Source organism: Microcaecilia unicolor, chromosome 5 (assembly GCF_901765095.1).
Source record: "Microcaecilia unicolor chromosome 5, aMicUni1.1, whole genome shotgun sequence".
NCBI classification, from domain to species: domain Eukaryota; kingdom Metazoa; phylum Chordata; class Amphibia; order Gymnophiona; family Siphonopidae; genus Microcaecilia; species Microcaecilia unicolor.
The window spans coordinates 125,534,042-125,558,557 of NC_044035.1; the positions used below are offsets into that span (position 1 = coordinate 125,534,042).

The window sequence follows — 24,516 nt, forward strand, 5'->3', positions numbered from 1 at the left end:
TCTACAGGAAAAAGCTTGTTAAATAATGGTCCTTTGCCTCACATTTTACTGCAGTTGGGATATGTGATTCACTGGTACTATTCAATGTTTTCATCTGCCTGCAATATTTTCAATGACACAGGGAAGACATTTAGAAGTTCAGAGAGGATAACAAATATTCACAAGCCTGTACCATGCCATCTTTTTTTACACAACTAAAGACATTTGTCACACTTCTGTACAAGCAGTGGGAGTATAGAAAGAATAAGAAGGAGCCTTAACTGCCTCAGATAGTGCTTGTCAGTCTCCTTGCAATACATGAATGATCTTCCAGATATTTCTGAGAACTTTGGAATTTCCAAGAAACTCCCCCTGAAAGCTAGATGAGGTTTGCCAATAGAACAGGGTATAAATTAAGAAGTGAATCCCAGCTAGGACTGCAACAGATCAGCCGAACCTTCGAGTGTACCAGAATTAATCTGTGGTAAGTTCCTTATTTCAGGATTGTTTTGAAATGGAAAACAATGTTTAAGAATATATTATAATTTCAAGTGAAGCATTCCTATTATAGTAGCTTAGAGTTTTGGAATATTGAGCAGTATTAGGAAGACGAGGGAGTTGATATACCCCTTGAGATTTGGATTGTCACTGGGTGAATATTTGCAAAAAATCAGGCGCTATTGGTCATTGTTTGGTATGTATCAGAACAATCAGTTATTTTGAAGGACCTGAAAAAATATTTCAATCACACAGCAAAGAGAACCAGATTATGCTCCGGAGTGAAAGAATGTAAGTTTAGAATATTAAGATTATTTTAGGATTTTTAGATGTTTGTGGATTTGTGGGCGAGTGATTTTTGAGTGGATGTGAATTTTCTATCTTGATTTGGAGATCCTTTCTTCTAAATTATTGCATTGTTTATCGCCTTAACGTTTGTTGAACAAGTGCAGAATATCAAATAAAGGGAAACACATATCTTCTTTACTACCAAGAAAAAAATAATGGGATCCTCCCTATGAAGAGAGTACAGCACACCCTAGATAGCAAGGGAAAGAGAATTTTATTTATGTATTTATTGGAATTTATAACCACCTTTATGAAGAGGTTGAACCAAGGCAGTGCACAGCAGGTATGGCTTGACATTCAACTTATATCTTTGTAAAACAGCATAACAATAGTAAAATGATCAAATATAAACAGTACAGATTAGGAAAAAAGTCAGACTCAAGGGGTAACAAAATGATAGGCAAAATAATGCAAGATGCACAGAAGACATAAATGGATTAATTTTATAACAGAATGTCTATGTTGTTATGAAAATGTATTGCTTATGTTCAAAGTAGATGGAAGTCTAAAAATGCCTTTAAAAAAGTCCATCTGCCAAAAATGTCCAAATCATGATTTTTGAAAGGCAGAATTTGGACGTCCTACACTGCAGTTCATCCAAATAGCAAGGGGGCGTGTTGTGGGTGTGTTTAGGGCAGGACTATGGAGGACCCAAACAGAGGAAATCCAATAGCAATAATCAATATGGGAAGAAATGTCCAAGTAAAAGAAGAAAGATGTCTTAAATTAGACCTATTTCAATCATGTCCAGGCTATAAAAAGTTACCCTGATTGAGTAGCTGACCACTGGAGGGATTAAGGCATGATCCCTCATGAATCTCCCAGTGGTTACTGTCACCCTCCCTCACCCCTTAAAGTGACACCGTAAAAGAGAATCAAGGCTTTCTGACAACATCAGGTATTAAAGGCATTCTGAACATAGCAGCAAGCAGGTCTGAAGGGTAGCCTAGTACTCATACCAGGAGACCCAGGTTCAAACCCTAGTTCAACTCTCTGGGGTCCTTTTACTAAGCCACGTAAGCGTCTACGCGCACCCAGCGCCTTCCAAAATGAAGTTACAGCCCGACTACTGCGTGGCTCTTGCGGTAATTTCATTTTTGGCATGCGTCCGCTACGCACGTCTGAAAAATATTTATTTATTTTCTGGCACTCGTAACGGATGCACGCCAAGTGGCATTTGGCGTGCATAGGTCATTACCACTCAATTACCACGTGAGTCTTTACCGCTAGGTCAATAGCTGGCGGTAAGGTCTCAGACCCAAAATGGACGTGCGGCAATTTTCATTTTGCCACACATCCATTTTCAACAAAATTTTTAAAAAGGCCTTTTTACAGGCACACTAAAAAATGGATCGGCACGCACCCAGAACCCGCGCCTACACTACCGCAAGCCATTTTTAGTGCACCTTTGTAAAAGGACCGCTCTCTTTTTTTTTTTTGTAAGCCTCAACTCTCTTTTTTTAAAAGCCTTTAAATTGTGAGCCCTCCAGAAACAAAGCTATATCTACTGTACCTAAATATTAAAGACACCTGCAAGCCTTAGGGCTATTGAGGTGGTGTACATTCAGGTACCCTATCTCTGGAGAGCTCACCAGTTAAAATAACAGAGTTGTAGTGGAATATGAACCTGGGTGCCCTGGATTAAAGTCCACTGCACTGACCACTAGGCTGCCCCTCTGCTCTGGAGGGATATCTGTGTGGTCATTTTTGTACAAATGCTGCTAGTTAGCAGGCCTATCTTTGACCGCTAAAAGGTATCGGCATAGTCGGTTAACTTTTTAGTGACCAAAATAAACCTGAGTAAATGCCCTGCCCACTGCTGGCTGAATATTGGGCCCATACTTTTTAATATGATGCATAATTGATCATTTGTATATCACAGAACCTTTATTGCACATTTTCAATCAATTTCCATACAGAATCTAATCACCAGTCCCCTTTCTTATTTCTTTGCATTTTATTCAGTCTAATAATCCTATATAATAATTCTCACCTCCAACAGGATGTGCCTGGGACCGTGCCTGCCGGAAGTGGTCTGCTAGGCAGCACTGACCTCAGTGACATCAGTGACAGACAATTTGGGAAAGTAAAACAATCTGAATGCTGGTCATTAGGACACAGGGTAGATAGGAGAGTTTTAAAAGACTGAAGGAAACGAAAGTGTTAAACTGGAGAAGGGGGGGGGGGAGTTCTAAATGACTGAAAGACATGCAAATTTGGGACAGGAAAACAATCTCAATGCTGGCCATTAGCACACAGGGTACATTGGAGAGTTTTAAAAGACTGAAGGAACCAAAAGTGTTCGGGGGGGGGGGGGGGGGGGGGGGGGCAAGTTCTGAATGAATGAATGAAAGAAATGAAAATTTACGAGAGGAACACAATCTGAATGCCGGGCATTTGTACACAGGGTAGATAGGACACTTTTTTTAAAAAATGAAGGACGTGAAAGTATTACATCTTGGGGGAGGGGTGAGGAGGAAAGCGGTGGGATATCCGGATACTGGGTGTTAGGGCCACGGGGGTACATAGACTTTTGAAAGCCTTAAGGAACCCAAAGTGTGGGAAGGAGGAGGAAAAGGAGGGGAGGGAACGGAGTGAGGGGCATTAGGAACAGGGGAGGGGGCCCTGTCACAAACTCTCATTCTCACACACACGCTGTCACACAGACAGTCTCACTCTGTCACACACCCGCACATTCACTCTGGCTCTCTCTCTCAAACATACACACTCCCAGGAAAACCTTGCTAGCGCCCGTTTCATTCGTTCCAGAAACGGGCCTTTTTTACTAGTTTATTATAATCCCCATTATGTATGGTACTAAGCTCAGAATTTTCATATAGGTATCCACATGTCACGTTTTAAGTTCTGCATGTAACAGAGCATGAAGGAGACACTGGGGTGGGGTGACGGACAGCACAGGCCTGGATATTCAATATTGATGCCCATACATGCTGGTCTAATTTAGCTGGCAGGACTCAGTGTTTAAAAACAACATACTGTTAGTGGCTGAGTGGTTAGGGTGGTGGACTTTGGTCCTGAGGAACTGAGTTCAATTCCCGGCACAGGCAGCTCCTTGTAACTCTAGGCAAGTCACTTAACCCTCCATTGCCCCATGTAAGCTGCATTGAGCCTGCCATGAGTGGGAAAGTGTGGGGTACAAATGTAACAAAAATAAATAAAATATTGACTGGTACACTTCCAGTCAAAGTTGCTCAGAGTATGCCTGCTTCTACACTCCAAGCCCTGTGACACAATTGCTTTTGAGTGTCCATTCCTTTTATAGTTTTCCTTAGCTTCTGAAGCAGATAGATACATGAGATGCCTAAGACAATTAAAGAGACATTTTTCACATTTTACTGAAAATATCCAAAAATCAAGTGGCAAACATAGTGATTTTTGAACCAGAAAAATATTTATTTATTTTAGTACATTTATACCCCATATTTTCCCACAGGAGCAGGCACAATGCGGCTTACAAAATTACAAAAGTTACATATCAAGAAGGGAAATAACTGTTTGAAACAGGTTCAGTCAAGAGGAAGAAAGTGTGGGCTTAGTGATGTAGTGGGAATATGTCTTCTCAAACAAGAATGTTTTTAAAACAAATTTTTTGAACATTTGATGATCGTATAGCTCCTTTAAGGACTTTGGTAGACTGTTCCAAAACTTAGGATTGACATAGGTGAAGGATAAGGAAAGGAGCAGTTTATATCGAACAGATTTATAGCTTGGAAAGCGTAAGTTGAGGTAAGATCGAGCGGTCAAGGAAGCATTTCTGGATGGCAGGTCAATCAGGTCTTCCATGTAGGCAGGGGCCTCCCCATAGATGATCTTGTGTTTTTGTTATTATTATTATTACTTTTTTTGTGACCATTAATAAAAAACAACCAAGGGAAAAATGCACAGAAACAAGCCATTGGGATGTATGGGGACCAGCGTTCTTAGTAGACTGGCCACACAGACATCCCAGCAAAGCAGTGGGGCACATAAAAGATCCCAGGTATGTAGCTCACCATTACTCCTTAAAGTGAGCCCTCCAAAACTCATCAAAAACCAATAATACCCAACTGTATACCACCACAATAGCCCTTATGTCTACAGGTGTCACCTGGTGGGTTTTGGATGGCTCATACCACCACAAGTGTAACAATTAGAGTGGAATACAGTCCTGGGTCCCCTTCTCTGCAGTCCACTGCACCGACCACTAGGCTACTCCAGGGATCTGCTTGCTGCTCTAATAGGACTGGCCATAACATTTGATAGTGTCACAGAGGCTGGTATATACTATTTCTTTCACATATTTGGGGTGGAGGTGGGAGAAGGTACCACTGGAGGGTAAGGAGAGTCGTAATCCCTCCAGTGGTCATTTGGTCATTTAGGGTATCTTTTTGTACGTAGTCATGATTTTTAGCCTGGACGTTTTTGCTTTGTTCCATTATGGCAAAAAAAGGGTCCAAGTTCTGGGAATGCCCAAATCCTGCCTCCCAACACGTCCTGACATGCCCCCTTGTGATTTAGATGCACTGTAGACAACCTGCATAGAAAAATGTCTTTGAAATGTATTTCAAAAATAGCAATTTGGACATTTTGGACCAAAAAAGGTCCATCTGTCACTTTGTGTCGCTTTTTGGACTTTTTCTGTTTCTAAAATGAGCCCCTTAGTTAAAAATAAAAATCTAAGATGTGGTTTTAATGAATTTTCAGCCCTTGCATTGTTTGGTAAAAAATGTTGAAACATGATCTACCTAAAACATGATTTTTCATACTTCTTATAGGTCCATAGTCTTGAACAATGCAATCACTTCAACTCTCTGTCTTTCTCATGCTGGGGATGTTCATCATAATAGCAACATCCAGCCCTAATCCACAAAGCAGCACAGAAAAAGACAACACATGTTCAATGGTTGCATGTGGAGCTGCTGGAGCCAATGGACTGCCAGGCCGAGACGGAAGAGATGGAAGAGAAGGTCCTAAAGGAGAAAAGGGTGATTTAGGTACAGAAATGTTTCTTTTCTGGAATCATTCACACTCCACACCCCTCCCCCATAAAATTATGTTACACAAACTAATTGGCAAAACAGAGCTGTAGCTAGCTTTACTAACTACTATCTTCAATTAACAATGGACAGAACATAAGAATAGCTATATTGGGTCACACCAACGGTCCATCTAGCCCAGTGTCCTACTTCAAGCAGTGGCCAATCCAGGTCACAAGTACCTGGCAGAAACCCAGTTAGTAGCAACATTCCATGCTACCAATCCCAGGGCAGCCAGTGGCTTCCCCATGTCCATCTCAATAACAGACTTCCATGGTATATAACTTGTCCAAACCAGATACACTTACCACATCCTCCTGCAATGAGTTCCTCAAAGAATGAGAATCTAACTGTCAGAGCTGGCGCTAGATTAGATCTTAGGGGAGGTCCTTGAGACAGTTCGTATTAGAGCAAAACATGCATGTCAGGCAGCAGAGCCCCTGGATCTGATAGCTAAAAATGTCTATTATTAGATACCTATTAAAAAGTAGAAAAGAAAAGTTTATATAAATTATATTAATCGGGTGTACCGATGACGAAGTTTGCGTTATTGATACTGCCATATTAACATGTTTTTGGCAGTAAATGCTACTGAGGTCCCCTAAAAAAGTAAAAAAAAGTGTATGAATCGAGTTGTGGTAACATTAAGAAGAAGGAATGATTGATGTTAAATATGTTATTTGAAAGAATATATGAGTGAGAAGCTGGGTCCCAAAAACAAATTTTTTTTCCTTATTTGTAAGATAGTGGGACTGTTGAAGATTTGCTTTTGACACAGCCACTGAATAGGTGACATTCGCTAATGTTAGCATTAATATGCGGCCATTTTTTTAAAAATTAACATTAGGTGGCACTATGGATTCCCATGTTACAGATATATTAACTAGTTAGTGCACCAGTATTGTGAGTGCACTAGCTGAATAATGCTTCTATGTCTATTTTCTGCTCCTGCATGCCCCTTCAAAAAACAAATGTAATATTGAGTGTGAAATGACAACACTAATGCAGAACACTTTAGTGCATCCTGTCGTAGGCCGTTTTTCCTACATTAAGCGTGCATTAGCACTTAACGCAGCTTAGTAAAAGGGCCCCATAAATGATAAAATACACTAATTTAGGTGCAAACATAAATAATCTAGGTGTGGAAATTTACACCTCTCCAGCTCCTTCAACTAAACAGATGTGTGCTGGCAGTCGATAGGTCCATGAAGGAACAAGTAGTGATTGATTTTGAGGCTGTTTCATCGTAACTACAGTAAACTGGGGAGTTTGTCTATAATAAGATTCATGGTGCATATCAGAAATGCATTCCTAATTGACTTACAGGCTTATTTTTGAAAGTGATCGCCGGCCATCTTCCAACATAAATCGGGAGATGGCTGGTGATCTCACAAAAGCGGCGAAATCGGTATAATCAAAAGCGGCATTTTTGACAGCATTGCCGCTTTCCCGTCGCCGTGCCGGCAAAAGTTCAAGGGGGCGTGTCGGTGGTGAAGCGAAGGCGGGACATGGGTGGGCATGGGCGTGGCTACCAGATGGCCGCCTTTTGCGGATAATGGAAAAAAAAAGCGGCATTAAGCAGTATTTCGCCGGGTTTACTTGGTCCTTTAATATTCACGACCAAGCCTCAAAAAAGTGTCCCAATTGACCAGATGACCACCGGAGGGAATGGGGGATGACCTCCCCATACTTCCCCAGTGGTCACCAACCCCCTCCCACACTAAAAAAATTAAAATAAAACACTTTTTTGCCAGCCTCAAATGTTATACCCAGCTCTCTGACAGCAGTATGCAAGTCCCTGGAGTAGTTTTCAATGGGTGCAGAGCACTTCAGGCAAGCAGACCAAGGTTCATCCCCCCCTATCTGTTACACATGTGGTGCTAAGTGTTGAGCCCTCCACCCCCCCCCAAAACCCACTGTACTCACATGTAGGTGCCCCCCTTCACCCATAAGGGCTATGGTAAGGGTGTAGAGTTGTGGGGAGTAGGTTTTGGGGGGGATTTGGGAGGCTCAGCACCCAAGGTAAGGGAGCTATGCACCTGGGAGGTATTTGTATATTTTTTTAAAAATTTTAGAAGTGCCCCCTAGGGTGCCCGGTTGGTGTCCTGGCATGTCAGGGGGACCAGTGCACTACAAGTGCTGGCTCCCCCCATGACCAAATGCCTTGGATTTCGCCGGGTTTGAGATGGCCGGCATTTTTTTTCCATTATCGCTGAAAAACAAAACCGGCGATCTCAAACCCGGCGAACTCTGGCATTTGGCCGGGCTAAACCGTATTATCGAAAAAAAAGATGGCCAGCCATCTTTTTCGAAAATACGGTTCTGACCAGCTGTTGCACCGCTGCCAAAATAGATCGCCGGCGACCTATTTCGCCGTCGACGTTCGATTATGCCCCTCTTAATAATGTAGCATTATAAAGTCCAAGGGCAGTGAGGAACAAGGGATGGCTCTTCACAAGGGAACCGCTGAACAACAAATGGGTGTAATACAGTCTCTATTGGTTGTCGATGCACTTATATGTAGTGCATTCTGTGTTCCCCACTGACCATGGACTTTGTGCTTTGCTTTCGTGAGGTCCTGAGTTCCTCCACTGTGGTGTCTTTATCCACAGTGGTTTCTCTCCACATTACAGTGTATGACATTTGGACCTTTTAAGCTAACATATGATGTGTAAGCACATGTGTTGCAACTCTAACAACTGCCTTATACTGTAAACTTGACTGTATCAAAAATATTTTTTTGTTTTAGCACGATTTAATACATTTATCATGATCATTTAGAATTGGAATGAAGTTATAATGTGATAGTACAGCTATAAATAAAAATATGGATTATGCAGACCACTGCAAATTTGGTATTTGATTGTTTCATTGTACTATCATTAGGCTTGCAAGGATCAAGAGGTCTACAGGGACCTCCAGGGAAAGCAGGACCAGCGGGACCAGCAGGTTTGAAAGGTGATAAAGGTTCGATGGGAACTAAAGGAGAGAAAGGAAGCAGTGAAGACAATGGTAAGTAGGTCATTTCTATTGGGAAGAAGAGTTAATGCAAGAAAATATGTTGAGTCTTCAAAGAGTGGTTTTAACCAACTTTTCCTGCCTCATGGGGTCCAGAATGCGATTTTTATTATAAGATGAACTTTCCTTCCTGAATACTTACTCCTCTACCTTAACTATGTATTTCTTTTTTTCCGGAACTGGTAATCACCATTACGGAAATATGTAAGCCACATTGAGCCTGCAAATTGGAAAAATGTGGGATACAAATGTTGTAGATAAATCATTAAATAAATAAATCATGGGACTGCTTTTCTCATCTAACTTACATTGCAGGAGTTCATCATGTGCATCAACAAGTGTAAATAAATGAACTTTGGGCAGCTTGTATAAGACATTTTCAAGTGTTGGCATGATATATTTTAGTGAAAAGTTCAGAAACTTTGGATCAATATACATTCTCAGCTTCTTGGGCTTTTTTTTTTTTTTTTGCTGTAGCCATGTTGTTGATCCAATTGGTTAGTTCAGTTACCGGTGCAATATGGCCATCTGCTTCATGCATGCACACACTATGCAAACAAATATGCACTAAGAGGGCATACTTTCTTTAAAGAGTATGCAGTCTTTAAAGAAAGTATGCCCTCTTAGTGCATATTTGTTTGCAAAGTTTACACTCTTGATGACATTTGTTCCACAACAACAACAACAACAAAACAGAAAAAAATGACAAAAATGTTTTGGCTGCCCATCCCTACTATCCACATGCCTAATGATTGAATCACCAACTACAACAGCTATCCTAACCTTTCCTTCCTGAGCACATGCCCTTGAGACAAATCCTCAGTGTGAGAAGATGCATTACCTGAAGGACAGGTCTTGGCTACAGGACCACAGTACACTACTGCCACACAGATGACGTTTCATCTCTATGGCAGCACAATGGCTACTAGACATAAGGTTGGCTTTCTATGTTTTTGAAGGTCTGTTTTGTCTACCTCTGACCCAGTTCTCCAAAAATTCTATTCTAGCTTCCAGAGATCAGACTTGTTCCCTGCCATTTGAAACAACCGTATTGTTCCAGTGTCTAAGTTCAAAAGATGTGTGTAGTTTTACTCACAAATGATTTTTGGCAGGGACATATAATAATATATATTACATATAGAAAGGTGCAAATTGTTAAATATTGTAAAATATAATCAAATAATCCTGCAGATACTTGAATTATTTCAACTGCGCTATGACATCACAAATCACACAATATTCTCATTTAAATTGTCTGTGTACCTGGATCACATCCAGGAATCAACAATCATATCCTTATTCATGGTGTCTCTGATGGACACAATCTTTAATTTAGATTACGATTTTCTTGTATATGCAATTCTAAGATGTTTAGTACAAAAATATCTTTGTGTTTACAAATAATTCTACCATTGCATAATTAGAGCTTAACAAGACGTATGTTTCTTCAATAATGTTGTTTTGGGGAATTAACTACTAATCTCTGTTTGTATAATGAATTTGTTTCTAGGATCTCTTGCTCGTGTGGTTGGGATATTTCCATTGCAACAATTTCAAAAATAATTTATTGCATTGCATTTTGACATATTTACAAGAGGAGCAATTTCATTTATAAAATAAAACTGTGAATAAGATAAATTACACTTTAGAACCTATGGATGAAAACTGCCAAAATGCAGATAGGCATTTTGATCACAAGGATTATCAATTGCTCAAGTAGGGAACCCCCCTCCCCCAAATTTTTAGTAACTATAATGTTCAAAAAAGAAATATATGTAAAATTAAATTCTATAGAATATTAAGGCAGTTATTTTAGAAGCTCTACTCATGATTTGGACATGCGTAAAGTGACAGGGGCCCTTTTACAAAGCTGTGATAAAAAGTGGCCTGCGGTAGTGTGGGAGTGTGAAAATTGCCACGCGCTAAGGTCACTTTTACCACAGCAGGAATTTCCATTATTTAAATGGAAATCGTAAATGACTGTGTGCTAATAAAAATATTAGTGTGTGGCAGTTTACTGCCTGAGCCCTTACCACTTCCTATTTAGTCGGCAGTAGGGGCTCATGTGCTAACCTGGCGGTAGTCGGACAGCACACACGGATGGCCGATTACTGTTGGGCACGCCTACCCCACTCCCATGCTACAAAATAGAAAAATATTTTCTGCACGGGAAACGCTGCACAGCAAACACAGAACTACCACAGGGTGCCACTGTGCGCCACACAGTAATGCTGTTTTACTACACACTACCCGTGTGGTAACCCTACCGCACCTTTGTAAAAGGGCTCCTTAGAGCGGCATTGTAGAAAGAACGTCCAACTCAGAATATGGCCATCCAAGTCTGTATGTCACATATGGATGTCCATTTCTCATCTATTTTAGAACAGGATCTGCTGACATACAGCCATTCTAAAGTACATGAGAAACGGATGTCCAAGTTCTGGCTACGTCCAGCATGAACATCTATTTTAGAAACTAAAATGTCCAAACTATGAAAGGGGCAAAACAAGGGGCGTGGATGTCTTTGTGGCAGCAGAGGAACATCCATATTTTAAAATGGCCACATAGATATCTGTGTAGAGGAATAGTCTAATAGTTAGAACAGTTGCAAACCAGATCCGAGAACCAGAGATCACTGGTTCAAATCCCACTATAGCTGTTTGTAATTTTCTTTCCAAATTGTGAGCCCTCCAGAGACAGAAAAATACATCTGTGACTTCTCTTACTCCATCCTGTAGAGAATTGTTCAATGAGAGCACCTTTCTGTAACCTGGACATGCTAAGTACCAGGTCTAAATACAGGCATCCATCTTTTTGGAGATGGACATCCTTTCCCCTTCTGTAATGAGAGCTGGGTGCCCATGTTTGGGCCCCTCCCTAGTCCCACCCAAAACATACACAGATCATGCCCCCTTGTCTTATTAACTCTCTTCAGTTTTAAATGTCCTTATACTGGCTTTATAACATTGGGATTTGGAAGTGCATACAATTTAGTGGTCCTTTTACAAAGGTGCGCTGAAAAATGGCCTGCGCTAGTGTAGACGTGTGTTTTGGATGTGCGCAGATCCATTTTTCAGTGCCCCTGTAAAAAATGCCTTTTTAAAATTTTGACCAAAAATGGACATTCGGTAAAATGAAAATTGCCGCGTGTCCATTTTGGGTCTGAGACCTTACCGCCACCCATTGATTTAGCGGTAAAGTCTCACATGTTAACCAGGCGGTAATGGTCTATGAGCCTAGAATACCTTTTACCACCCAGATAGTGCCACACGCTGAAAAATAAAATTATTTTCCAGTGCACGTAAAAAATGAAATTACTTCCCAGGCCATGCGGTAGCCAGGTGATAATTCCAAATTGATGCATGTTGGGCTCTCGTAGGCACCTACACGGCTTAGTAAAAGGGCCCCTGGATGTCTAAATGCTGGTTTTCAGATGTCCAAAACAGGAATAGAGCTTCTAAAATAACCACCTTAGGTGGGGGGGGAGTTATCAACGTGAGATACCTTTAAGACAGGTTATTTTACCTCAAATCATGCTATTTTAACATAGGATCTCATTGCATAAAACGGGACCCTGTACTAAAATAGCATGAGTTGTGGTAAAATAATCTGTTTTAATGGTAGCTCAGGTTGATAACTATACCCCTCAGGCATCTATATTGCATACACGTTTAAACTCCAATTTTGACATCCAGAATATACACATTTAAATAATGATTATATGCATATGGAAAAGGGGTGTGGTCTGGGCATATTTTGGGCAGGATTAGGATGGAGCTAAGATGTACATGTACATTCTCCATTTCAGAAGAGGAATGCACATTAATGTTCTCCAAGATCAACATCTGGATTTACAGCTGCTCATAGGGACGTTTAGATTACTTGAAGGTGCTCATTTCATGTAGTGCTCTAATGGAGGGATTAGAGAATGTTGCCCTCTTAAACTCCCAGTGTTTTTGCCCTTCCCAACTTGACAACAATATTGGTAAATGATATTGGGATTGTTGACATGTAGATTTCCAAAATGGCAGACATAAACATCTATGGGCAGGCACACACAAGTGTATATTCTGAAATATCAATAATATGTGTATATGTGTTGGCACAAAGATGTGTATTACATTACATTACATTACATTATATTGATTCTTTTATGGTGCAACTACCCAAAAGAGTTCAGTGCAGATAACAGTAAAGCAAAACAGGCAAACCCTGCGAGCAAACAATACAGAGTCAATTATAGCATGTACAATTATTAAGCTAAAAATGTCTTTAAAAGAAATGTTTTTAAACATTTTCTAAAAAAAAAGTCATAACTGGTGGTTCTTCTAATATGGAATATAATTCCATATAGTGGGCACCTGATATAAAAGACTGGCCAAAAAACTAGTCAGACTTAATTCTATTAGGCGTAGGAAAGTAGAGTTGAAGATTATCTCGAAGGCTCTTACTTTCGATAATGGTTTGAGCCCAGTGGGATAGATAAGCTGGAACTAACCCATGTAAAATCTTAAAAACTATCATGCACACCTTAAAATGAACATGTGCCTCCACTGGCAACCTGTGGAGGGCCAGCAGCAAAGCAGTAACTCTATCACTTTTAGATGCAGAAAAAATCTCCTCCCTTATTTTCCCCCTTGGTGTGATTGCTTGCTTTCCTATATTTTAATGGAGTTATTTTCTTTGTTTCCTCATGTAGCCTGTACAGTGCTGTACACTGCCTTTCAGTTTAGCAGAGGCGTATCTGAACTTCGGCAGTAGGGGGGACCAGAGCCAGAGTGAGGGGGCACAATATAGCCCCCCCCCCTGCTGCCGCTGCCATTGCCGACCCCCCCCCCCCCCCCCGCCACCACTGCCGACCCCCCTGCCGCCGTCACCTACCTTTGCTGGCGGGGGACCCCAACCCCCGCCAGCTGAGGTCCGCTTCCTCCTGCCGCTGCCTTTAAAAATATTCCTTCAGCTGGCGGGGGACCCCAACCCCCGCCAGCCGGGCCGAGGTCTTTTAAGTTCTTCGTTCTCTGTGCTGTTCAAAGCTGCTGAATCCAGTTTCGGAGTCTGATGTCGCAGCACGTTGTACGTGCAGGATGTCAGACTCACAGAAAGAGAAAATAAACACAGAAAATAAACATAATGTTTTATTAAGTACAAAATTAGCCCAAAATGAAGGTCTCGCACACCTCCCATCACACCACAAAATAAACAACTCTTCCTCATCCACCCCCTGCAATACCCTCCCTAACACCTACCCTGAGCCTAACAATCATGACCCCTATATGTCCTTTAGACAAACCCCCTCCAAGAACCAGACACCAAACCCACCTCAGCCTGGGAACATGAAGCATCAGACTAGAATAACAAGGTCCCTATTCTGTCTCTAATATCCACCCAGTATTCCCCACCCTCACCCACCTCCAACAATGTCTAACCATCAACAATATAAGTCTGCATGACCATAACACATAAGTACATAAGCATCGCCATTCCGGGACAGACCAAGGATCCATCGAGCCCAGTACCCTGTCTCCGACAGCGGCCAAAAGAACAAACAATTTGTCCCTGCCCATCCCAGAAATAGTGGATTATTCCCACGTCCATTCAATAGCATTCTATGGCCTTTTCCTCCAGGAAGCCATCCAACCCTTTTTTTAAAGTCCGCTAAGCCTTAATCACTTTTTCCGTCAACGAATTCCAGAGTCTAACTACGTGTTGAGTGAAGAAACATTTCCTCCAATTCATTTTAAATTTACTACACTGCAGCTTCATCGCATGCCCCCTTGTCCTAGTAGTTTTGGAAAGCATAAACAGATGCTCCACATCAACCCGTTCCATTCCACTCATTATCTTATAGACCTCTATCATATCTCCCCTCAGCCGCCTTTTCTCCAAGCTGAAGAGCCCCAGCCTCTTCAGCCTTTCCTCATAGCCTACAGTAAAATGCACATTACAAACACTTAAAAGACCCAAAGTGAAGAATTTTAAAAACCTGTAAAACTTATTAAGGTCCTGACCACAAAGTCATTCTGGAGCATCCCATGCACCTGAAGTGAATCTCTTGGCCTTGCCTGGGATCCTCTGCCACTGACACAATTTCCCTATCGCTGTTGGCACTACTGCACTTGAAGAAAGTGTAGTCACTACCAGGCCAGCCACATACAGCAAATACCACGTTTCCTCCAGTGTGCAAACTTTCTAGGCTCTACCCAATACAGTAAAACACAGGAAAATGCCCATAGGCTTCATTGCTCTCCACTTTTCTAAAGTTAATGCAGAGACATGTTGAAAAATGAACACTTTACTGTCATTGTAGAGCAAGTGCGGCATGAGATGAGCTCCAAGTAACACGCGGTCCTTGTCAGTAAAGTGAGTGAAATGGACAATTATGTCCCTGGGCCTTTTATTGATAGGGGGACCCAAAGCCCTATGGGCCCTTTCAGTCAGCAGCGGCAAAACATCAGCATCGTCTTTAAGCAAGGATTGGCACAAAGAGTGCACAATGACAGTGATGACTTCTTGCTGCCCAGTGGCTTCAGGCACTCCTCTAAAATGCAGATTCTTGTAGTGATTCCAATTTTCTAGGTCATCTGTTTTGTAAATCGCTTCCTCCAACCTAGTAGAGAGATCAACAACCTGAGCACATGTAACATTAAAATCTTCAATATGCTCTTCCATCTGCAGTTCTAAATCATCAACATGACCCCCTAGTTCTTTAATTCATTATGAATCGCACCCATTTTTTCAATATCTCAGTATGAGGGTTCTTCACCTCACAAAAATACTATAAGTTCACTTAAATATCACCTGAGATCTCGAGGACCAAAGTGACCTTTATCACCCCTAAACATCTCAACTGCTGAAGCTTTAGATTCCACTTCTGAGATTGATTTGTGCTCTGGGGACACATGGCGCAAGCCTACTCAACTCCCAAGACAAGCAGTAAGTTGAGTCACCTCTTTCAGTTTAGACTTTTGAGCCATGGCTGATGCACAAAGAGTCAACGGATTGTAAATTCCAGCCTCTAACAAAGTTGATGCACAGGATTTTGAAAGATATTAAAAAGGTCAAGCAGAAACAAGGGAGCTAGGTAGCCATACTGGAGGGAGACATCACTTCCTCCCCAATTCACCTTTCTCTTTCAAACATTCCCTATTTCTTTCTTTACAATTCTTCCCCCCTCAATTCTCTGATTCCGTCTCATTTCCCCTCCATCTATACCTCAATCCCCCAGATACCCTTTCATCTGCAAAATCTCCTTCGTCAACAATTCCTCTTCTCCTCCTTCCTGAGATCCCTTCTTTATCTCCCTCTTCCAATATCCCCTTTTCTTACTCACCCCCAAGATTCTGAATCTATATTTTCTATCCTTCAGCAGTCATCACTATGATCCCTATTCCTTCAAACAGAAACAAATAACATAACCTGACAAGAAAAATGTCAGAAAATTATTTTGTAACATTTTTAATATGCAAATCCATGCAGATGTATGTATCACATAATTTCTGTATTTAATAAACTTTGCTGCAGGATTTTCAAACCCATAGTAGAATATCAAACACTGAATTGATACAGGAAAGTGAAAACTGCATGTATAGTAAATATATCTTTTTTTTAGGAATGCAACTTGCTGTAAGGCTTATGAATGAACAACTTAGAACTTTGCAAGACAACTTTAACAAATTCAAGAAAAGTAAGCTTACCTCTTTTTGACTTCCAAGCTGGTCAGGGCATTGCTTCCCCTGTAGGGGTTCTTTTACTAAAGTGTGCTAAGCTCGCATTATTTCTTTTAGAAAAATATTTTTAACAGGGAGTGTGTCATGGGCAGAAAATGGACATTAGGATTAGCACATACTAACTGGATTAATGGGAATGGGACTTGATATACTGCGTTTCTGTGGTTTTTGCAACTATGTTCAAAGCACTTTACATAGCATGTACAGTACTTATTTGTACCTGAGGCAATGGAGGGTTAAGTGACATACCCAGAGTCACAAGGAGCTGCAGTGGGAATTGAACCCATTTCCTCAGGATTAAAGTCCACTGTACTAGCCAATAGACTACTCCACTCTGCTCTGTAAAGCTTTAATATCCTAGAAGAATAACTTTGGCACATCAGCACACACCCTTGAAGCCTCATTATTTTCTGAAATGTACTGTATTGAATAAATATAGATAGTTTACTCACAGCAGTAGAATTTCAGAAGTATTGCCCCAAGGCAAGAGACTTCATAATTCTGAGAGCTGCATCAGTGGTTGGCGATGGAAATCTGAAGAGAAGGAGCTTTATTGCAGAGGTGGGAGAATAGTTAAACAGATGCAAGCAGTCCAGGGCTGGGTGGCTGGGATTGTGCAGTATCTTGAGAGAAAGAGTGAAGGAGTGGAGTGGGAATACCTAAGTGTCTCCAAAATAGGAGATGATAAGTGTTCCTGCATTAATTTTCTTGCAGGTCTTGCAGGCTAATGGACAAATTAGCACGTGACCTTGAAAAATAAAGAAAAGAATAAGCCTTATTTTACTGCCACATTAAAAGGGGCTTAGTACATGAAAAGGTTCCACATTAAAATGTGCTAAACCCATTTTTTAGTGCATTTTAGTAAAGGGCCCCTTAATTAAGTTGTTTTAGTAGTCTTTTGTTGCTTACTACTTCATATAACTTGATTCTTACTGACTAATAATGTTTTTATTGTTTACAGTTTAATTTTTGTTACTGTTATTTTAGTATGGTTTATTATCTTGTATTGCTGTGTTATATTTTTTGTTTTTATTGTATTTTATTTTGTTGATCTAATTTGTTTAATCTACTATAATAAAACTCACCCTCAACATTCTGAAGACAACGTTCTGAAGTCACTCAGTCACTCACTGAAGGGTTCATGGATTCATGGTGGTGAAGCCATAACACTGACCATGTCTCTCTGCCCCGCCCTCGCATGACGGACCAATCAGAAAAAACACCCTCAACATTCTGAAACACAAAGGACCATCACAACACCGTTCCCAGGCAACACTAGGCAACGTAAGACGGACCAATCAGAGGAAACTACGTGACAATAAGGGAGGAGCATTCCCTAGCAGAATGGCTCATTATCTGTGCAGCACAGAACCACCGCTGGAACGAGAGAAGAATATTCCTGCTGTGAATATGTGCAAAAATAGACCGGGGGGGGGGGGGGGGGGGGGGAGAAATTTTTAAATGTCTAATGCCAGTACTGAAGAGTGCCAGAGGGCCTATAGCACAGACTATATTTGGGATCGCTTGACATGGAGTCAGAGGAGCCGGAAAACAATGTGCCCGTCACCATCTGGGACGTGGGCGAACAGGACAAGCTGCAGCCCAGCTGGAAGGATTACCCGTGACCCAGCCAGCAGCAAACAGCGACCAAGGAAGGGGGAGGAGTACTCCTTCCCTGCCTAGGAATTGCTGGAGACTGGCTGCCAAACTAACGAAACAACCGCACACCGACGCACCACCTCCATCATTCGAAAGGCATCCACTCTTTCTTCAACAGAAATGCAAACTAATAATACAAAACAAACAAAGAATACATGGTTTCTCAGGCGGCTGCAGGTAACTCCCCACCTCCTTCCTCTTCCCCTTTTGCCGAAGCGGCCAAGGATGTGCCCAACCATCCCCAGCCTCAGGCAAGCAGTCTCCCACCTCGGGGATTCCCCGAGCACCCGGAAAAAGACGGCGCTGATTCCTGCAGCGCATAAATGTTCCAGCATTCCCCTGCAGTCGGCCTGAAATGGACCAAACATACCGGATCACTCCCCGACGGCCCGAGACCGTGCTCTTCTCCCTTCCGCCTACTTAAAACAACCATCCCGGTCCTCAGGCAAGCCGTCATCCACATCCCCCAACCCCCAAGCAAAAAACAAAACAAAAAAAGACACATCAACAACCTGCACACACACCGCACCCTCACACACTCACACAAACACACACACAAAATAACTCTGTGACACATACACACAGACACAAAAAAAAACCACATTCTAGCGCCCGTTTCATTGGTTTCGGAAACGGGCCTTTTTTACTAGTATTATATATTTTCACTCCTTTTTGTCTTTTTGATAATTTGGATGGCCACTTTTTGCCCGATATTCAGCCAGTGGCATGCAGCACTTCTCCTGTCCGCTGTCAACATTAAACTTGGATATTCAATGCTGGGCCATTTCCAGCAACCAACATCGAATATCTGGGGGGTAGGGGTTAACCGCTAAAAAGTTAACCAGCTATGCCAGTATTCAGCGCTAACTGGTTAACGTTTTAGTGGTTAAAGATAAGACAGCTATTTTTGTGGTCCTATTTTACCACTAAATGTATTCTGTTATGCGATGAATATTGGCGGCTAACCAGATAAGTCACACGATATAACCGGTTATGCACTAGGTGCTAACTGGCAATATTATGCACAGCACAGACAATTTGAATAGAATAGTGGAATTAGAAAAGGTGCAGAGAAGGGCGACGAAAATGATAAAGGGGATGGGACGACTTCCCTATGAGGAAAGGCTAAAACGGCTAGGGCTCTTCAGCTTGGAGAAAAGGCGGCTGAGTGGAGATATGATAGAGGTCTATAAAATAATGAGTGGAATGTAACGGGTAGATGTGAAGCGTCTGTTCCCGCTTTCCAAAAATACTAGGACTAGGGGGCATGCGATGAATCTACAGTAAATTTAAAACGAATCGGAGAAAATATTTATTCACTCAACGTGTAATTAAACTCTGGAATTCGTTGCCAGAGAATGTGGTAAAGGTGGTTAGCTTAGCTGAGTTCAAAAAAGGTTTGGACGGCTTCCTAAAGGAAAAATCCATTGACCGTTTGCTCTTCAATTCTAATTTGTATCTGATATCACCCAGAGATCTCTCTCTCTCTCTCCCTCTCTCTCTGGTTTTGTAAGCCACATTGAATCTGCATGCTTGTGGGGATAATGTGGGGTATAAATATCCCACATTATTAAATAAATAAATGGACTTGGGAAAATCCACTATTTCTGGGATAAGCAGTATAAAATGTTTTGTACATTTTTGGGATCTTGCCGGGTATTTGTGACCTGGATTGGCCACTTTTGGAAACAGGATGCTGGGCTCGATGGACATTTGGTCTTTCCCAGTATGGCAATACTTATGTACTTATGTACTAATCTAATAGGTGGTAGGAGCCAGCATTTTGTGAATAGTATGGCGTGGCCTGATTGTGGGGGTCTTTTACAAATGTGCATTAGCATCTTTAGTGTGCACTAATTGCTAGAGACGCTCATAGGAATATATGGGCATCTATAGCATTTAGCATATGCTTATTTTTAGCGCATGCTAAAAACACTAGCGTGCCTCTTCCTTATGCTACCCTGTGGGGAAACACAGCAATACAGTAAGTGCTAGGGCACCCAAACCAATGAATAGTTAAGTTGTGGAACTTGTTGCCAGAGGATGTGGTAACAGCGGTTAGTGTGTCTGGGTTTAAAGAAGGTTTGGACAAGTTCCTGGAGGAAAAGTCCATAGCCTGCTATAGGGGGAAGCCACTGCTTGCCCTGGGATTGGTAGCATGGAATCTGTCAGGTACTTGTGATCTGGATTGGCCACTTTTGGAAGCAGGATACTGGACTAGATGAACCATGGCTATTCTTATGTTCACAATTAACACTACAATCACAGAGGTGTAATTTGTCAAGAATTTGTTTGCTACTTCGGACCATTTTGGAGGTAATTGTATAAAGGATGTTTTGCATGTAAAGGATCTGGTTAAACACATAAAATGACTCATAAAATTAACACAGGGTTATGTGCATAACCGTATATGTAGTACCAAGAAAGAGTGCACATTTTTGCAACCCTTGTGTTGGTGTGTTCCAGAGCAGAATTTGGACTTGGTGCAGAAGGAGTTATGTTTGATATGTGTTCTTTATAAAATATGCATGCAGGTACTTTTCATACTATCTATGCCTGCTCCCGAGCAGCTGCTTCAGCATAGCCACAATTTCCACCCCTTCACATAGATGACCTATTATGGAAAGCCTCACAACCTATACTAAATGCACATGGGTGCCATTATAAAATAGACTTGTACAATGACCTCCAGTAGTGCTCAAACTGTCTTGCATTGTTATAGAATACACACCGATTTTGGCACGGATCTCTAGGCATGCTATATAGAATCCAGGGGACTTACTCTATAAAGGTTATGCACCTAAATTTAAGCTTCTAAAATGTATGAGCATAATTTATGTTCCTATATTTATGCTCATAAATTATGAGCATGCCCTATGCTTCACAACAGATTATGCTCGTAATTTAGGAGCATAAATTTAGTTACGTAAATTATGCTCATAAATTAGCAGCAAAATTTTAGGAGTGTAAATTTTAGAAGCGTAAATTTGGAGCATAACCTTTATAAAATAAGGCCCATAGCTGGAAGCCCAACCCCTGTCTTTCCTATGAACCAACAAAAACAAGGTCCAAGTCTCCCATAAAAAACACATAAAACAACAAAGAAAGCGGAAGAAAACCAAAATAGACCAGATAAAAACCACAAAGAGTAAGAGCACCAAAAAAGTTTTATTGGGACCCTACACGGTCTGTGTTTCGGCCAAAGGGCCTTCTTCAGGGGTCTTCAAATTGACGTATACAGATGTGCCTCCAGAATTCTCATGGAGTGAAAGGCATAAACGCTGGTGCTGTCCGAAATCGAGCATAGGTGTAAATACTTGTAAAAGCTTTTACAGGTATTTACACCTACACTGGATTTCGGACAGCACCAGCATTTATGCCTTTCACTCCATGAGAATTCTGGAGGCACATCTGTATACGTCAATTTGAAGACTCCGAAACACGGACCGTTGAGGGTCCCAATAAAACTTTTTTGGTGCTCTTACTCTTTGTGGTTTTTATCTGGTCTATTTTGGTTTTCTTCCACTTCCTATGAACCACCCGTGTGTACACCTCCCTTGCAAACATATGCTATGTAAGTCAAGCAGTCATTGTAGAACAGCAGTTGCTCTGCTGACTTTTTTACGAGTAAGTGTACACCCATAAGTGCTACTGTTCTAGACATTTACACATTCAAAGGGCATGAAAGTCTCAAAATAGAAAATCATTCTAAAGTGCTGGGTGTCATATTGGACTCAAAACTGAATTTTAGTAAACAAATCACTGCATCGAACAAGAAAGTTTTCTTCAGATTGAGGCAGTTTCACGTTATTAGATCGTCATTACTGTTACAGAATTTTTGAGTTCTGGTACAAGCAATTTTGTTGCCACAGTTGGATTATTTTAACTCGTTATATCAGAATATTTCATTTAAAACACAAAAATGGCTACTATTGTTACAAAATACGGCTGCCAAATTGATTTATTTGTAAAGGGAAGTTTGAACGTTAAGCAGCTCTTGAAGATTTACATTGGCTGCCAATTCAGAAATGCATTGATGGGCCCTTTTACTAAGCCGTGAAAGCATTTACGCATGCCCAACGCATTCCAAAATGGAGTTACCACCTGACTATTGCGTGGCTCTTGCGGTAATTTCATATTTGGTGCGCGTCCGATACGCACGTCTGAAAAATATTTTTTATTTTTGGGCACATGTAACGGATGCACGCCAAGTGGCATTTAACACATGTAGGTCATTACCGCCCGGATTCTTTACCGCTAGGTCAATGGCTGGCTATAAGGTCTCAGACCCAAAATGAACATGCAGCGATTTTGATTTTGCCGCACGTCCATTTTCGGAAAAAAAGGCCTTTTTTACAGGTGCACTAAAAAATGGATCGGCGCATGCCCAAAATCCACACCTACACTACAGCGAGCCATTTTTCAGTGCATCTTAGTAAAACGACCCCTAAGTTTACAGTAGCCTGTTTGGTTTTTAAATCTCTTTTTGGGCAAAATTTGGAGGGTTTTACAGAATTACTTCAGATTTCCTCCTCAGTATATTTGTCTTGTTTTTAATAATATATGTTTTAAATCTGTTTATGAAGGTTCTTTTACATTCCAAAAAGCATGAGTTTGGAATAGATTGCCCTGGGATGTAGAAAGATTACCTACATATTAACATTTCAGGAAAGGTTTGAAGAAATTTTTGTTTCATTTCAAATGAAGTTTAACTGAGCAGAAATGTCATTTTTTGTGAATTATGTTTAAAGTATTATAATTTCAACTATGGTGTGCTATTGTACATTCCTGTAATGATGAGACGCTATATTGTTAACCACAGTAAACCTTCTAGAGGATTTGAAAGGTATACAAATCCTTTATAATATAGTATAGTATGTAGATATGGGCATCTACATTATACAATTACCCTTACTGTGCCAATGAAAATTTGGTTGTAGACCTTGTCAGTGGCACATATCTGGATAGCAACCCCTTGTTACCAGGATAACTGCTGCTGAATATCAGGTCCATGGTCTTTGACTATCTGGGTGGCATGGAATTGAGGATGCACTACTTAATTGTGATGAACAATTGTCATATGAACCAAAAGTATAATTTGACTTTTTTTTCTGTCTTCAAGTTTTCATTTTCTCGATAGGCAAAGAAGTTGGTAGAAAAATATTTGTGACTAACGGTCTAGAGTATGATTATGAGACTGCATCAAGGATGTGTTCAAGAGCCGGAGGCCTGGTTGCCTCCCCAAAGAATGCCGATGAAAACCTTGCTCTACAAGAAATTGTATCCAAACATGACAAACGAAGCTTCCTTGGAATAACTGATCTACACACAGAAGGAACTTTTAAGTATTCAACTGGTGGAACAATTACTTACTCCAACTGGCATTCAAATGAACCGAATAATGATAAAGGAAATGAGGACTGTGTAGAATTAAACACTGATGGAAAATGGAATGACACATCATGTACAAACAAAAAGCTACTTATTTGTGAATTTTAAATTGAAAAAGCCTTATTTTTAACAATATTTATAGTAGTTTAATTAAGGCACTTTTATCAGCAACTATAGCTAATTACAGAGATTACATCAGAAATAGCACAAAATAATTCTTCAAAAAATATCCTAGAACAAACTACAGTGAAAGTCATCACTCAGGGCTAGATGAACTAAAAGTCACTAGCACATTATCAAGAACTAATACACATTAACACACAATCTTCATGTCAGTCCCCATTGTGGGTAATGGGACCTATTTATTTAGGAGTCCATTTTCTAAGCTGCGGTAAAAGAGGGCCTTCGCTAGTGTAAGTGCATGTTTTTGACGCACACTGAGGCCCCTTTTTCTCTCAGTGGGTAAAAGGCTGTCTCTTTTTTAAAGAAATGGCCATGCAGTAAGTGAACCACTTACCACACGGTCATTTTGGGGGGAGCACTAACCACCACCCATTGAGGTGGTGGTAAGGGCCCCGTGCTAACCGGGCTGCTTGTGGTGCTGCCTGATTACCGCTGGGTAAGCACCAGCGCTACGAATATATAAAATATTTTTTTAGCCACGGAAATGGCACTCACTGAGGGTGGGAAATATTGCTGGGCTCCTGAGGTAGTTCCAGAATGGTGGGCAGCAAGCCCATTGCAGTGCGCCAACCCTTTAGTAAAAGGGTCCTTATAGCACATGTTCATGACAGAGGCTCACTAATATTGTACATATTAGTAAATCTAGGGGCCCTTTTACTAAGCCACGTATGCGCCTA

At 41.1% G+C, this 24,516-nt stretch overlaps 1 protein-coding gene across 1 annotated transcript; it reads left to right on the forward strand.

The window, feature by feature from the left end:
- The first annotated feature begins 403 nt into the window (after window positions 1–403).
- Window positions 404–24,111, forward strand: LOC115471172 (mannose-binding protein A-like). Its single transcript, XM_030204875.1, has 5 exons — window positions 404–463; window positions 5,601–5,819; window positions 8,748–8,873; window positions 16,489–16,563; window positions 23,388–24,111. The coding sequence occupies exons 2-5, from the start codon at window positions 5,618–5,620 to the stop codon at window positions 23,762–23,764; spliced, it is 780 nt and encodes a 259-aa protein (XP_030060735.1). The 5' UTR covers window positions 404–463; window positions 5,601–5,617; the 3' UTR covers window positions 23,765–24,111.
- The last annotated feature ends 405 nt before the right edge of the window (window positions 24,112–24,516 follow it).

Coding starts and splice junctions, on each gene's coding strand:
- LOC115471172 (XM_030204875.1), top strand. CDS start 5,618: ATGCAATCACTTCAACTCTCTGTCTTTCTCATGCTGGGGATGTTCATC. Junction 5,820..8,747: donor AGGAGAAAAGGGTGATTTAG/GTACAGAAATGT, acceptor TACTATCATTAG/GCTTGCAAGGATCAAGAGGT. Junction 16,564..23,387: donor CTTTAACAAATTCAAGAAAA/GTAAGCTTACCT, acceptor TCTGTCTTCAAG/TTTTCATTTTCTCGATAGGC.